General features: G+C 40.9%; 1 protein-coding gene across 4 annotated transcripts in view; it reads right to left on the bottom strand.

Moving 5' to 3' along the window:
* The window catches only part of NRG3 (neuregulin 3), a 1,235,273-nt gene that overhangs the window by 706,656 nt on the left and 510,796 nt on the right, over positions 1-17,821 (bottom strand). For all 4 annotated transcript variants that reach the window (XM_060406805.1, XM_060406806.1, XM_042241140.2 and 1 more), the window contains exon 2: positions 3,224-3,353. In XM_060406805.1, the coding sequence (XP_060262788.1) occupies positions 3,224-3,353 (130 nt within the window). The remainder of the gene's footprint in view (positions 1-3,223; positions 3,354-17,821) is intronic.

Below are 17,821 nucleotides of genomic sequence, written 5' to 3'. Positions count from 1 at the left end.
ATAAATATTTTTTTCAAAGATTTGAAAATGTACTAAAGACTGAGAAAATAACAAACAGAAAATCATGAAGCTCCCCTTTTGGCAAGGGTTTGCAGTTTGGGGCATACACTTTCAGGATCTCTATCAGGGAGGATGGGAAATTTTAGGTAATTTTAATTTTTTGTGAGCGACTTCCCTTGGTCTTGGTCACTTCCTTGGCAAGGAAACATAAAATTGCTTCACCATGATCTCAAGGATTTAACAGTTTGGGGCGTAGACTTTCAGGATCTCTATCAGGGAGAATAGGAAATTTTAGATAATTTTCATTTTTTGTTACTACTCTTCTTTGACAAGGAAACATAAAATTGTTTCACCATGATCACAACATGGGAAAAAACATACCTAGATTCAGATCAGTGGGATTGCAATTAATTTTTAAAATACTAAAAATACATACATAATCTTAACTTCTCTCGGGTTTGAATGTTTAATCTTTGCATACATGTAAAAAGCAAACTACTTACTGAGCTAAATGCAGGTATACCCATTAACACTGTCGCTCCAATCTACTAACTTGGGGTTTCTTTAACCTATGACATAATCCACTCAGTAATACATCAGTAACATAGCCCTGGTAGCATGCCAGTCACATGGAAGTCATTTCTCTTGTTTTCTTTCTTTCCTGGAGATGAAGTATTTCACTTACTCCAAGTGCATTACAAACTGCAGTGCCATTTAATTCTGAAGTTCATTTCTGTATTTATTTCTTCAACAGTACCTTGGTGATAAGAGATGCTCAATAAACATTTGTCGAGTGGAGGAGAATAAATGAAACATATTAGAACACTGTGCACAATGGCACATTATGAATAACTACATTGGAATTCTTAGAAGTGGCTGAAGCAGGGACAAATGTAAGCCTTTTATTCTCAGCAAAGCCTGGGAGATGAATCGCTGACACATGCGATGTGTGATTTATTCATACACACTACTAGGAGATTTATAGGCACCTATTAACCGAGTCGAGTTCCAGTCCTGTCTTAGGCTGGCCTTTTGTCATGATTAGCTATGCTGTGACTCTATGTTAAATAACAGGTTGTCTGTGCTGAAATATGCACAAAATATGAAGACAGAGGCCAAAATTATTACACATTTCCAGCCAAACCACAGATATACTTCTGCTTGTCTATGTTTAAAAAAAAAAATTAGACATGTACACACGTGCAAAAGGATTTTTTTTTCTGGACCTGAGATCCACTGTCACAGATTGGATTGTGTCTCCCAAATAACTCATGCTGAAGTGCTAAACTCTAGGACCTCAAAATGTGACCATATTTGAAAAGTCTACAGATGCATTTAGGTTAAAATAGGGCCATTAGAGAAGACCTTAATCCAACAGGACTGGTGTCCTTTTGAAGAAGCAGATTTGGATAAAGACTTGTACAGAGGGAAGGAAGGTGCAAAGGCAGAAAGAAAAGTTCGTCATCTATAAGCTGAGGGGAGAGGCCTGGACGAGAGCCTTCCCTTGCGGCCCTTAGGGAAACAACTCTGCCGATACCCTGATCTTAGACTTCAAGACTCCAGAAACTGTGGTAAAAATATTTCTGTTGTTTACATCACCCAATCTGCTTTACTAGGTTACAATTGCCCTAACAAACTAACATATCCACCAACTTAATAGCGAATATAGCAAGGCTGTATGTTAGACAACAGGAATTTTTTTGTTTGTTTTTCAACAGTCTCACTATTGGAAAAGATGAATCAGATCTGCCTGCACATAGTGGTGGGGCCAGATCTGAAGCTTCCTGGGGTGAAACACCATCGAAAAACACTATCACCGCTTTAGGTGAGACTTCTGATCCATCCCTTCAATAAATTATCAATTCAAACTTATTTGATGGCACTACCTATTACCCATGACGCCACTGGATTGGCAAAGGTTAACATTAACACATAGTTGGATATTTAAAAGAGTATGGAGGACTTTGTGATTTGAAATGATAGCTCATTCTTGGCTTTTCTTTTGAGGTCTTCAGGTCAGACATGTCTTTTCTACCTGTATTGGCATGGATCTAATAAACATAGCAAGAGAAGAGAAATGTGGAAAGGAACCTCTCCCACTGCCTTTGATCCCTAACTCAGGTTTACAGAGAACATAAACGGGCTGTAAGTTTTGTAAATGAAGTCAGTGTAATGAAAGCCACCATGTGAAGGGTGAAGAAAGGCCCTGGGCTACATGGTGGGGTGGCTCGTACAGAGACCAGCCACTATCACGGATCAGTTCTTCCAAACCTGTGTCACTGGCCACTACGGCGCCTCATACCCCCACCCCCTTGCACCAAAGCTGGCTTGTGGAGCCAGGCAGGATTTGCTGACACATTTTCTAAGTTCAAAACCATAAGACACATTTCTCTGTGCCATCTTAATAAAACAACATGGAATAAAGTTTTATAATAGCAATAGCAAGAGAAGAAAGTCATAATTTTCCATGCTTCACGATTCAGGATAATTAATTTAATAACTGTGTCATATGAGAAGAGTAAATAAAGAAAAGGAAAGGGGTGTGGATATATATAATCAATGAAGCATATACAATTGCAAGGAAAAACAAATTACCAGGGTAGCGCTGAAAATAAAAGCTCCGTGGGAAGTATTTTTTGGATGCTAATTTGATTCTTCTATGGAGGCTTAAAGCTGCAGTGTCTACAAGACCAACTATTTATCTCCGCCTGTTTTTATTTTTAGCAGTTATATAACCTTATGTCTCTAAAAACCAATTAAACACCTTCTTGATCTCCACCGGGAATTTTCCCTGAGTAGTTCTCTACCTAGACTATAACAGGACTATGATTTCATTTACAACATCTTGCTGGAGAGTATTTCATCATCAGAGGTGTTAAAAAAAGGGGGGGGGAGGGTACTGAAATTAATCAACAGGGGCAGAATCAAAATAAGATGTGGTTTTCTCTGGACACAGTTACAGTCTCTGGGGTTTGGTTCACAATAAATAATGAGGTTCTAGATCTTAGATGAGCAGTTTGCTCTGTCATGCAAAAATTCAGTTTTATCTTTCTCAAATACTAAAGATATCAGCCTTGTTTTTCCTCTATTAAGACTGTTGATTCTGCCATTCCAGCACCAGGCTATGTGTATCACATTGTATGTTTCTCGAGCTCAGCACTGATTTCCATCTCCAGGCCTCTCTGAGGACCTGCCCTTAGTGTCAGTCGCCGCAGGGACTTACCGACAGTGTTTATGGGATCCGGTCAAGGTCTCAATCACAAAGCACTCGCCATCGTTGAGACAGTAGGCAAGGTCCTTGTCTCGGCAGGGTTTGAAGTGCTCAGATCTCTCCGTGGAATATGTCGTGGTATCTGTCGTTAGAACACAATGAAATGCTGTCAGCAGCTCATTCTGATACCCCAGATCCTGTCACTGGCCTGGATCTGTGCACTGAGACCTTCTCGTGACTGCTGACCTTAGACAGACAGGATGAAGCCCTCAGTGGAATGATAAAAACACAACCGAGTATGACCATTTTATACAGTGAATGTTTATGTCCCCACAAAATTCACATATTGAAACCCAGTGATGGTATTAGGAGGTGGGGCCTTTGGGAGGTGAGTAGGTCTTGAATGGGATTAATGCTCTTATAAAAGAGACCTCAGACAGCTCCTTCACCCATTCCAGTCATATGAAGACACAGCAAGAAAATAGCCCTCTATGAAGTAGGAAGTCCTAACCAGACACTGAATCCATGGGCATCTTGATCTTAGACTTTCCAGCATCCATTAACTACGAGAAAGAAATTTCTGTTGTTTTTACGCCACCGTGTCCGTGCTAGTCTGTTACAGCAGGTAGGACTAAAACAATTACTGGATTCAATTGTCTTATTTTTCCACAAGATTTTAACAGCTGGAATCACTCTAGACAAGTCCCATCAGTGGATACATTAACAGCAAAAGCTGAATGACCCTACAATCAAAAACCTCAAAGTAGCTTTCATTAATTCTTACAATTGTTAAGAAACATGTTGTATTAAAGGACTGAATAAAATCCTTTTAGTGTATTCCTTTTATTGTTCTGCAATGTCATTAAACATCTGATCAAGGTACATGTACTCTGACTCTTCTACGGATACCAATGCCAGTTTCTGTGTTTTGTTTATTTTTTAGTTACATCTGTAATTTGCCAATAGCTAAGGTGATTATTCTTTCACTTTCTTCTTTTATTATGTAATTAAAATGCAAATGTTCCAAATTCTGAAATAGAATCTCAAATGTAAAGAATGTTTCTGGTAAATATTTAAGAGGACTAAATTACTGCCATTTTTTTTAGCATTATCTTCTATGTGCTTTTTGAAAATCATAATCATTTTCATTTTAAAGTAAGTTATATCTCTATATCAGGTTTATAAATATGAAACTAATAAGTATGTGCTTTCTGCTGGATGAAAAATCTGTCAGAGCATGTAGACATTCTTGTCTCAGAGTTTTAAGCAACTGAAATATTAGCACCATTTTCACTGCAACATTCAAGAAAAAAAATGGATGTGACAAGTCAGAGATGAATACGTGATTCAGCACATAAGCTCTTAATTTCCTTTATATGTATGTGCTTAGTCGCTAAGTTGTGTCCGACTCTTTGCTACCCTATGGACTGTAACCTGCCAGGCTCTTCTGTCTATGGGATTTTCCAAACAAGAATAGTGGAATGGGTTGCCATTTCTCTCTGCAGGGGATCTTCCCAACCCAGGGATTGAATCCGCACCTCCTGCATTGGCAAGCAGATTCTTTACCACTGAGCAACCTGGGAAGCCTTCCTTTACATAGATAGAGATTAATAATAATGTTCAACAGCAAGGGCCATTGTACCAGCTTGCTAACCAGAGGTCACAATGAGCCTCTTTCTGCCCATCATCCAAATAAAGGAGAGAGTTATTACGCAGGAAGAAAATTTACTCATATTCTCCCAACACATAAAAAGCCTCAATGAGCCCCTTTCCCACAGGAATAACTCCAAATTCCTAAGAAAAGGAAAGAAACATATAGGTCATGTAGAATTTTGCCTGCCTAACCTCATCTTGCATCCTAAAACATACAACCTCATTTCCAACTCTTATCCTATTTCCCCAATACCAGAACGATAACACTGATCCTTTTTCCTGGGCCATCTTTTTGTTTGCTGGAAAACATCCAGAAATCCCTTAGAGCTTCTGTCATCTTCCCTTTGTGGCCCTCAGCGCCTTTTATTGTTTGCATCACTGCATTCAATGCTGAAAGTAGCCACTTGTTTACACATTTATCTGTTTCTTTGTCCTGAGTTCCTTGAGGTCAGAGGTTGAGCCTTAATCAGAATTAGTGCTCAGTAAAACATGTCTTCAATAAATCTGACAACTTTAATATCACTAAAGTTTAAGTGCCACTGGCAAAAGATATGATCATAAAAAATAAATTATCATATAAAAGTAATATATATCTTACAATAAAAAGACATAATTTAACATTAATTTTATCATTCTAGCATACTCATTTTAATACTAATAAATATTACAAAAAAATTGCCTTCAGACTCACACAGACCCCGACTCATACTATTCATATACGATAAGCTTTGAAAAATCCACTTGTAATCTTTTCTTAGTGTTAAAATGGGAACTTTTTCTACTTCAAAATATCTGCCTGTCAACATACTTTGGCTCGCATTAAAGGTTGTGCAAAAGACTTTTTGGTTTGTTTTCCAGGAGATCTCCTCTACAGGGAAGATTTGTTATCCCAGACAGTTTGTGATAAACAGTTACACAGAATCAATTTCCCTTTCCATGGGAATATTTAGGATTCAAGAGCTCTGAGCCAAAAATTCATTATGAACCACCACACAGTGTTGACTGCTACTCTGACTGCTGAAGTATATTAATTCATGATCAGTTAGTTAACTTTCCCTTTAATTTCTTATTATCTATTTATTGATTTCACTGATCATTCCTCTAAGAACAGTTTTTCATTAACATAACCTATAGGATGAAAAGTGAGATCCTTATTTTACAATCAGTGGTTTTAACAAGCTACAGACTCCGCGAGCAATACAGTGGCAAAGCAATTACAATCAATTAGTTTCCATCTGACAACTACTGTCTCCAGCGGTTACTGCCCAGTTCTGCCAACCGCTTTTCCCATCACGTTACCATCCATGAGTGCAACACACAGGATCAGAACCAAGTAAAATACCTCTGCAAAAGTCTGAGGTGGGAGAGGACATAAATGTCGGGCATAACGTGCCCTCACATTCTCTCTTTTCATAGCTTAGAGAATCTGAAGTTGGAGCAAGCTCCAGGAGATGGTGAAGGGCAGAAAAGCCTGGCATGCTGCAGTCCATGGGGTCACCAAGAATTGGACACAACTGAGCAACCCAACAACACCAACATACACTTATTCCTCACCCTGATTCAACTAGATTCTAAAAACCATTAAGTATTTTAAATAATTTGATACACAACAGAACAACACTAGGCTTGATCCTTGTATAGATAAATGAAATGCAGGCATCAACAAATTTGAAATCGTAACAATTTACCTGTGGATTTCACTATATAGTATCCATACAGCACTAGTCTCCTAAAAATCACATAGGTGTTGGGAAAGGTAAATCAAACTCACCATAAGGTGAAATTTTATACTTGTAAGGCATCATGGGAAAACAGTGGAAACAGTGTCAGCCTTTATTTTGGGGGGCTCCAAAATCACTGCAGATGGTGATTGCAGCCATGAAATTAAAAGATGCTTATTCCTTGGAAGAAAATTTATGACCAACCTAGATAGTATATTCGAAAACAGAGACATTACTTTGCTGACTAAGGTCCGTCTAGTCAAGGCTATGGTTTTTCCTGTGGTCATGTCTGGATGTGAGAGTTGGACTGTGAAGAAGGCTGAGCGCCGAAGAATTGATGCTTTTGAACTGTGATGTTGGAGAAGACTCTTGAGCGTCCCTTGGACTGCAAGGAGATCCAACCAGTCCATTCTGAAGGAGATCAGCCCTGGGATTTCTTTGGAAGGAATGATGCCAAAGCTGAAACTCCAGTACTTTGGCCACCTCATGTGAAGAACTGACTCATTGGAAAAGATTCTGATGCTGGGAGGGATTGAGGGCAGGAGGAGAAGGGGACGACAGAGGATGAGATGTCTGGATGGCATCACTGACTCGATGGACGTGAGTCTGAGTGAACTCTGGGAGTTGGTGATAGACAGGGAGGCCTGGCGTTCTGCGATTCATGGGTTCACAAAGTGTCGGACACGACTGAGCAACTGAACTGAACTGAAGACATCATACCAAATATGTGGGTGGAAAGATAGAAAATTTCCTTAATGATATCACTGGCTTCTTCACTTTTTCTTAAGATAACCTATATACTTTGGTAAAGTAAATCATATGTATACTGTGTCTAAATCACTGTTAGGCTTTCTATTACTTATGAACAAACACAGTCCAACAAAGAGACAATTTGGATGATAGCAATTTGGATGATACCCTCTGATATTTATAGCTATGCTTATAAGTATATACATATATGTAAGCTCAATCATTCAGTTGTGTCTGAATCTTTGCAATCTCATGGACTACAGCCCCTCCAGACTCTGCTGTCCATGGAATTTTCTAGGCAATCATATTGGAGTGACTTGCCTTTTCCTTCTCCAGGGGATCTGCCCAACCCAGGGATCAAACTCCCAAATCCTCCGTCCCCTGTACTGGCATGTGGATTCTTTACCACCATGCCATCTCCATATATGTAGCACACAGATATGGAAGCCCATCCATATATGTTTACATTTATTTTTGACATATTAAGTACATTACAAACATAAAATATATAGCTGCAGTATATGGTACTATTTTGTCATGTTTTAAAAGTTCAAAAGTACATCTTCTCTTTCTAGGAATGATATCTGGTAAATAAAATTGTTACAGAGTTCTCTTTGCCTTCAAAAAATTACCAGGGTAAGTGAAGTCACTCAGTCACGTCTGACTCTTTGCGACCCCATGGACTGTAGCGTGCCAGGCTTCTCTGTCCATGGGATTTCCCAGGCAATACTGGAGTGGGTTGCCATTTCCTTCTCCAGGGGATCTTCCCAACCCAGGGATCGAATCCGGGTCTCCTGCACTGTAGGCAGATGCTTTCACCGTCTGCACCTCTCTCCCACATTAGCCGTGAATTCCACATCTTACTGGACCAGGAGCTGGCACAGCCATCCTTCACATCTCTGATCCACAGCCATACACGTGGCCTGGGGCTTCCCTTGTGGCTTAGCTGGTAAAGAATCTGCCTGCAATGTGGGAGACCTGCGTTCGATCCCCTGGGTTGGGAAGATCCCCTGGTGAAAGGAAAGGCTACCCACTCCAGTATTCTGGCCTGGAGAATTCCATGGACTGTATAGTCCCTGGGGTTGCAGAGAGTTGGACACCACTGAGCGACTTTCACTTCACTTCACAGATGGACTGACACAGGTGCACAATGGTTGTTCAGAGAAGAATGATCTTTTTATAACATGAGTGTTTTTCTAAATGGTCTATATTGTCAAGTGTACACACTTTGTTATCATCATAAAGAAAAATTCTAAACGAAAAAATGTTTAGAAGTTAGGAAATGAGAAGAGTTCCAAAAGCAATTTAAGTAAAGTGCTTAGAATTTTATAAGAGCAGAAAATCAACTCCACAGACTAGAGGCAAAGAGAGGAGGAAAAAATAAGTAGGAAAAATATTCTGAAAGAGAGAGCATGAAGGGGAGTCCCTTGAACTGCAAGGAGAGCAAACCAGTCAATCCTAAAGGAAATCAACCCTGAATATTCACTAGAAGGACTGATGCTGAAACTCCAATACTTTGGCCACCTGATGCAAAGAACTGACTCACTGGAAACGACCCTGATGCTGGGAAAGATTAAAGGCAGGAGAAGGGGCCAACGAGAATGAGATGATTGGATGGCATCACCAACTTGATGGGCATGAGTTTGAGCAAGCTCCGGCAGTTGGTGGACAGGGAAGCCTGGCGTGCTGCAGCCCATGAGGTTGCAAAGAGTTGGACATGACTGAGTGACTGAACTGAAGGCTTAAAATGAATGGAGATGGTAAGGATGGGTCTTCCCAGCACCTGAGCAAAGTTCAAGGTCTCAGGTCAAGGATGTGTGGTTGCTAGTTTGATAAACAGCGCCCATTCACTTGGGACCACGAAGGCTATGCAACTATCCGGACCATTCACCTGGCATTTTTTTATGTAGTCAATGTGTTTTCCTTTATTTTTATGGCTTTTGGTCTCTTTGGAGATCAGGAAGAGTATTCTGCTTTTAAGTTCTGTATCCTTTCCACATCACACAGCATACATAGTAAGCAATCAGTACGGTAATTAAACGCACAGTGGGAAATGGTGGTGGTTAATTCATTAAAGGCAAAATGGGAAGAAAATGTAAGGCTGGAAGACAGAAATCCCAGCAGACTTTGCAATGAAAGTTAATTTATTAATGAATTAAAACAATGACTGGTTTTCTCCCCTAAGTACTAACTTGAACCTGAATATCACTTATGAGGGTTTTCTCTTTTGCCAGCACAACATTGCATACTGTGGGAACACAGATTTTGTTGCAGGAACAAGAGTGCTAAATGGGCTATTACAGATAATAATTGTAGCAGATAATCAGAGAAAGGGAGAGCTTAATTCACGCTGCAGTTATCTCTAAAGGCTTCCCAAAGGGTTGGCATTGGAGCTACGTCTTGAATGGGCATGATTTAATTGGCAGAGGAAAATGAATTCTAGATAGGAAGAGCAGAAAAACCTGAGGAAGAGAGTGCTTAGCTTAGACCCTAAATCCATCTTCCCACGCCTGACTTGCAAATGTCAGATTCATGAAGCACTTTCCTCCTTCCCTACTAAGTTCATGACATGACAATTCTCTAAGAAAAATTAAGAGTCGTGACACAATCTACCAGATTTAGTATTAGCAAAATACCTTTATAGTCTAGAAGCCATTTAAATACGGTTGTCGACTCTGGCAAGGTCTTCCGTGGATGGAAGCTGTGTAAATGAGACATGCTGTCATACATTAAAATCCTCTCTAGAATCTGCTACTTACCAGGCTCCCAGGAAGGCACACTGGATGAAACAGTCATAAAGTATTAACGGTCAAGGAAAATTGCAAGAAGAATGCAGTGGTGTTTGAAAGGGAAACAAACCATTTCTCAGCTGGCGAAAAGCAAGATAGCTTTCTCCCTGCTGCCAAATATCAAACAATTGTTCACTTTGCTGGTGTGGGAGAATTGGGGAGTGTTGGGCAAGGAATTTAAAAGTTCAGCTGAGTCACAGCACTGTTGTGAGAACTGACAGTTCCTGAGGAGTCCCAGAGCCATCAATTCTGGCAAAAAAAAAAAAAAAAGTAGAAAGGATCCATACCAAACCTGTGTGGCATACCTGGGCCAACTTTCAGCTTGAAATCTTGTTTTTAAAAACTGTATCAAGTTAAATAAACCTACACAGGACACAGTTTATTCAATAATAATGCATTTATTGGGGATTTTATTTATAGGGTAAATAAATGTCATTTAGGTAAATAAATTTATAGGGTAAGTGCATGCATTTATAGGGTTAATGCAGCATTTACCCTAAAGCTGAATATATTCCCTTCTATGTGTACATATACACATACCTATACAAACTACATTCAATTACAATAGTTTAAAAAAGAAATACCAGTGAAAAAGAGACACAGATGTAAAGAACAGACTTTTGGACTCTGTGGGAGAAGGTGAGGGGGGATGATTTGAGAGAATAGCATTGAAACATGCATATTGCCATATGTGATGACCAGTGCAAGTTCAATCTATGAAGCAGGGTACTCAAAGCTGGTGCTCTGGGACAACCCAGAGGGACGGGATGGGGAGGGAAGTGGAAGGGGGTTGAGGTAGGGGGACACAAGTGCACCCATGGCTGATTCATGTCGATGTATGGCAAAAACCACCACAATATTATACAGCAATTAGCCTCCAATTAAAATAAATTTTTAAAAAGTTAAACTGACACACACACACAATACGAGCTAGTACCATTGGAGCACCATCCCTCTGCTCCCCACATCAACCTATAAAATGGTTCAGTCTATGTCACTAGCAATCTCTAAATCCAATAGATTAATTCCCCCCCCCATCTTGCTTGAACTCTCAGAAGCATTTAATACTCTCAGTCACTCCCATATTCATGGAAAATCTTTGCTGATAATGCTGATCTTCCCCTTTCTTCTTGGTTTCTGTCACCTAATTTCTATTTAAAAGTAGATTACTTAGGGAATCGTTTTAAATAACACTAACATATACTCAGTGGGACACTAAGCATTTTCCTTTAGCTATCTTTCGGCCTTAAGATAACAGTATGAATTTATGCTACTACTTACCATCCTCATTTTACAAATGAGGAAGTTAAATCTTAGAGATTTATGTAATTAACCCAATATCACATGGTTCTGAGCTGGAAGCCTCTGGATTCGACCAACACAGTCTGACTTGTTCCACTAGACTGCTTCCCATGGACCACTTTTCTTTTTTTTTTTTTTTTTTTTTGGCAGGATGGGTGGGGGAAAATCAACTTTTACTTGTTTCTAGGTGAGTGCTTCTCTGAGTGTGGTCCTTAGACCAGCAGTATAAGCATTATTTGAGCCTCATTCCAGACCAGCAGTATCAGCATTATCTGAGCCCTATTCCAGACCTACCACATCAGAAACTCTGGAGGTGAGTGGTGAGATGCTGCTTACCAAGCTCTCCAAGTAATTTGCATACACTCTAAACTCAGAACAGCTGTCTTGGGTGATCCTGCCTGATATCATCTGCATGACAATAACTCTCAAAGTTACACCTGAGTTCAATCTGCCATCCTGCAGGCTTCTCTGGGCTCAATCTGCCTACCTCTCCCTTCCTGATGGGTATCCCAAAGACACCTAAAAATTAACTGGTAGAAAACTGAACTCTTATTCTTCCCCCACAACCCTATTCTTCCTTCAAGATTCTCAATCACAATTCATGTCACACTGTTGATTCACTTGGGCAGGCCAGAAGTCCATCCTCTTACCCTCCACATGAATCATCAAATATCAGTGGGTGATTCTACTTCCTAAATATCTCCAGAAGCTACGACATCTTTCCATCTTATCTCACCAGGAATACTCAGTGAAAGTCTACTGTATACCTCCCTGTCACCCTAAAATGAATTACCCACATTACAATCAGTTTGCACAATGTGTATACAACACATAATGCAAAAAAAAAAAAAAAAAATTCCTGCTGGAAAATAATTTAGTGGCTATCCCTAGCTCTTATGAAGACAATCAAAATCCTTCTAAGCCCTTGTCTGTTTCTGTCCTCACCTCATACATAATACCTGCCCGCCTTTTCAGTACATTGGCAACAGTCGTTTGGCTGATTCCACATCCCCTGAAACCTTTGCACAGGCTCCTCTCTGCAGGGGGTTACCCTGCACCCCACAGATTCTCAAAGTAATCCATAGATTCTATCCAGAGCACATATTATGAGACATCAGAACATACAGCAAAAAAATAAATAAATAAATAAACTCCCATTAGCTAGTTCTTCTCTACAAAATCCCTCAGGTTTTATCACCAAGCACAGGGCTTTTCTCATGGGTGATTCCCTCATTTAGGTCACGGCCCTACTCCCCTCATTTTCCTTTGTCATTCACTTTTTCAAGCAGACAATATCCTCCCACCAACCCTGAATTGGAGACTTTCACCTTAGAGATGAGGTGTTTAAAATCCCCATAGAGACTTGATTCTTTCTAAAAACAGCCTGGCTGTGGAGTTTGAACTGTACAGCAACTACCCCCATGGGCTGAGTTAACCTTCAGAAAAACAGGGGCCATCTTACCATGAACACATCACTTAAAAACTCAGGACAGAAGAGGATTTATCACTGACAAAGAGCTGCAGTCAGTTCTTCTCATGGGTCAGAAGACAGAGATATTTGGAAGTTTTTTTGTAGAGTGGCCTTGGGTCCCTCTGGTACCAAGTAAAGTCACAGGTAGCTGGCTGGAATACTACATCTGCTCTTTTGGAAACATCGTACACTGGCTGCCAGCAGGACCGCTTCCCACTTTTTCAGACTTTTACTTATACGGGAGCAGCAGCATGTAGAGAGAAATTCCCGATACTGTCAGCCCAGGAAAGAACATGGCCCTCTGTAGGTGGTTATCCAATCTTGGTTTCCAGAAGGAAGGAGAACACCGAGGTTAAATCCATGAGGCCTACTGGTGAGGCCTTTCGAGCTTCTCGAGCATAGGACCTCAGCTAATGCAAACTGGTTTCTGAGCTTGGCCTCTCTTCCAAATCAGGTACATTGAGGTATTTAAATGCGGGACCAATTTGGCCCTCAATTACCCAGCTCTCCTTCCATACCATGCCCACTCCCTAAACAGCCCTCTGGGATTTGATTTTCCCTGTAAGGATGACTTTCAAATTGGGAAGTGTTCATTCTCTATGATTTCTTTATCGCCCTGAAGCACTCTTCTGTGGTGTGTAGCGGGTGAGAGCCTCTTGTTCCTGTAGGAAGAGCCTCTGGTTTTCTCTCCCAGTGCTCCTGTGAGAGTGCTCTGCTCAGTCCACAGGTGACGCACCCACCTGATAGCAAGCCCTAGTTGCCTAGAATCCCCTGGTGATCTCATTAACAAGTGCTTCTCACTCCTGCAATTCCCCATGTAAGCCAAACACAAAAGGCTTCCCGGGGCTTCCCTTACCCATGTTCCTCTCACATTCCCTGGGCTGCAAGAACGCTGGGAACAGATCAGGCCTTTTGCGACTTTGTGACTTTATACACACTATTCTTTTGACCTATACACAGACAATAGGGCTTCATCTGGCAAAACATTTCTCACTGTTTAAAATCTACGTAAAATATGAGTTCCTACTGAACCCTTCTCCAGATCTCTCAGGATACAAGTATTTGAAATTCCAATAACACTTCATTTCTCCCTCTAATTCATGAATAATTCCTGAACTACAATTCAACTGTTTACATATCTACTGTACTTTTTTCTCAAACCAGACTCCAAGCTCCTGCGGACCTGGCAAGGTCATCTCTAAATCCTTATAATTTATCCCAGGACCTGACATATAGTAGATGCTTAATGTATGCTTTCAGAGTGAATAAGTATTTTAATGGCTATAAAAGTGATGATTATACCAACATCAGAGACACACACACATACCTTCAGCATGATAAGGTAAACACCACATTGTAACACTGTACCATAATCTTTTTGAAGCTAAATGGTGAAAAATACAATGCCTATGTGAATGTACCTGAGGCTGATTGCTAATAATCAGGGTTTTTTTTTTTTAATGTTCATTGGTTTCAGGTGAAAAATAGTTTATTATTTCTCAATAAATAGTTGTATGTTTATTCAAGAACTTTCTCCTAATCTCAAATATCTTGCCTGTCAAGTATACACAGAGGTGATATTTAAAATATTTAAGAAGCAGTATGGAGATGACAAGTCTAATCAGAACAAATCATTTCATAGACAGAGCAGGGTCCTTGTGGGGCCAGATCATAACTCTTTGGTTTCTGCAATAATAAGTGAGGAAGTTTAGGTACTCTGTGCAGGTCATATTGGATGTCATGGAGAGGTTTTATTCAGGGGAATATGAGCAGTGGTGATTTACCCAGTAGAATAAAATCACTGTGGAACTTCAACAGTCAATATAACTAACAAAGCACACTGCTATATATCAGACCCTCTCATGGTCTGCTGCTGCTGCTGCTGCTAAGTCACTTCAGTTGTGTCCGATTCTGTGCAACCCCATAGACATCAGCCCACCAGGCTCCCCCATCCCTGGGATTCTCCAGGCAGGAACACTGGAGTGCGTTGCCATTTCCTTCTCCAATGCATGGAAGTGAAAAGTGAAGGTGAAGCCACTCAGTCATGTCCAACTCTTAGCGACCACATGGACTGCAGCCTACCAGGCTCCTCCATCCATGGGATTTTCCAGGCAAGAGTACTGCAGTGCGGTGCCATCTCCTTCTCCGTCTCATGGTCTAGACCTGTCTTTAGCTGTTATAGGTACAACACTGGAAACCCAGACAGTCTTAGCGTAACAGAGACCTTCGAAGTTAACATGTGATAATAATGTTTGGAATAAACCTATTAATCAGATATAAATATTTAGAAGAAGAGAAACTGAACCATAGAGGGATCATGCAATATGCTCAGAATTTCACAGCCAGTAAGTGGAAAGGCAAAATTAAAACCCAGAGAAGCCCAACTCCACAGCGGGCATCCTTCAATCCTCTGCAGCTCACCTGCTGAGTCCCAGACTCTTTTATGATGTGTATAGTCAAGGCTCTTCTTGCCAAACGCTGTTAGTCACTTTATTATGAATCAATGTAAGAACATTAGGAAGTGATATTTTTCAGGAATTCATTCATCTTTTCCCCATCCACCCTACACCCATTTTTCTGAGCACATAGTGAAACTGTAAGAAAAGTATTGGAAAATGGTAGGTGGGTAAAAAACCTGAAATAAAGACAGTGCTTGACACTGGGAGTTTCTATTTCTCTCACATTTCCTTTACATGCTATTGCAGCTTTGAAATCATGTCTAAACATTGACATGATTCTTCAGATTTCTTCATGAAAATGCATGTCATTCATTTTACTTATTTAAAATATTTCCCTCTCTAAAAACCTTAGATTTTATTCAGATCCTTTTGGTTCATATTCAGAAATCCAAGCACTTCCTTCTCTGTATGGATCATGAAGAAGGCATAGGCAGTACAGCTACCTGGGCGCTGCAAGTCTAGGTCTGAATCCCTGCTTAAACATTTGCAAATTATGTCAAGTGTCAGGGCAGAAGCAGAAAAACAAATGTTAGAGTCCAAAGAGAGAACATCAGTGTCTTTGAGCTCCACACTCCTTTCTGGTGAAAATGACTTAGAGAGTGAGTTCAGATGAGAACTAGATGTAACATTAATGTTGTCTTTGCATAGGAAACATGTTACTTCCACTGTGTGCTTAACTAGAATCCATTGAGAGATGGAGATTAGAACCATCATTCTACTCTCAGTTTAAGTCTGGAATTTTTAGATTCCACATAAAAGTGATATTATATCAGTTCAGTCGCTCAGTCATGTCCGACTCTTTGCAACCTCATGAATTGCAGCACGCCAGAACTCCCTGTCCATCACCAACTCCCGGAGTTTACCCAAACTCATTTCCATTGAGTTGGTGATGCCATTCAGCCATCTCATTCTCTGTCGTCCCCTTCTCCTCCTGCCCCCAGTCCCTCCTGGCATCAAAGTCTTTTCCAATGAGTCAACTCTTTGCATGAGGTGGCCAAAGTACTGGAGTTTCAGCTTCAGCATCAGTCCTTCCAACGAACACCCAAGACTGATCTCCTTTAGGATGGACTGGTTGGATCTCCTTGCAGATATTATATAGTATTTGTCTTTTCCTGACTTATTTCACTTAGCCTGGTACTCTCAATCCTGACCCTACCCCAGCCACCACCTCCATCATTGGAATCTTCCCTGTAATGCAGGGTGAAAAAAAGTCAATCAAGAGAAATTTCTCAAATGGCAACTGATGAACCTATTTTCACGGCAGGAATATAAATGCAGATGTAGAGAACAGACGTATGGACACAGCGGGGGAAGGAGTAAAGTGAGTGAAATTCGTTCAGTCTTGTCTGACTCTTTGGGACCGCATGGACTGTAGCCTGCCAGGTTCCTCTGTCCATGGAATTCTCTAGGCCAGAATACTGGAGTGGGTAGCCCTTCCCTCCTCCAGGGGATCTTCCAAACCTAGGGATCAAACCCAGGTCTCCCACATTGCAAGCAGATTCTTTGCTGTCTGAAAAAGGGAAGCCCAAGAATACTGGAGTGCGTAGCCTACCCCTTTTCCAGCAGATCTTTCCAACTCAGGAATCAAATAGGGGTCTCCTGCCTTGCAGGAGGCTTCTTTACCAGTTGAGCTTGCAGGGAAGCCAGGAGAAGGAGACGGTGGGATGAACTGAGTGAAAAGCATTGACAATATATACACTACCATATGTAAGACAGAAGCTAGTAGGAAGCTGGAAGCTGGGCTTCCCTGGTGGCTCAGAGGTTAAAGCATCTGCCTGCAATGTGGGGAGACCTGGGTTCGATCCCTAGGTCGGGAAGATCCCCTGGAGAAGGACATGGCAACCCACTCCAGCATTCTTGCCTGGAGAATCCCATGGACAGAGGAGCCTGGTGGCTACAGTCCATAGGGTTGCAAAGAGTTGTACACGATTGAGCGAGTTCACTTCACTTTAGGAAGCTGGGGAAGTTGCTGTATAGCATAGGGAGCTCAGCTGGTGCTCTGTGATGACCTAGAGGGGTTGGAAGTGTAGTTGGGAGGGAGGCTGAAGAGGGAAGGGATTATATGTATACTTACAGCCAATTCACATTGTCCAACACAATATCATAAAGCAATTATCCTCCAATTAAAAATAAAATAAGAAAGAGAAGTTTCCCAAAGAAACTTTCAAAGAGACTTTAGGGAGTACCCACTCTGGCTGACATAAAAAAATTATGAAAATGATATTAAGGGCTGTAAAAGCTGAAGTGCTTCATGTTTAAGTACCAAGGCTGTGTCTTCAAGCTGTCCTGTATCTCCAGCCCCCACCTCAGTTACCATATTGCCAGAAACACAAGAGATGATAAAGAAATGCTAAATCAGATGGAACAGCTACAATTTCCTAGAACACACGGCAGTGAGGAGAAATGCAAATGTGCAACCCAAGTATCAGGACCAAGAAGACATGAAGGGTCAGCAGAAATGCACT

Source organism: Ovis aries, chromosome 25 (genome assembly GCF_016772045.2).
Source record: "Ovis aries strain OAR_USU_Benz2616 breed Rambouillet chromosome 25, ARS-UI_Ramb_v3.0, whole genome shotgun sequence".
Classification (NCBI taxonomy): domain Eukaryota; kingdom Metazoa; phylum Chordata; class Mammalia; order Artiodactyla; family Bovidae; genus Ovis; species Ovis aries.
The sequence above is the reverse complement of the archived record's forward strand: the minus strand, read 5'-3'. Positions and strand labels throughout refer to the sequence as shown.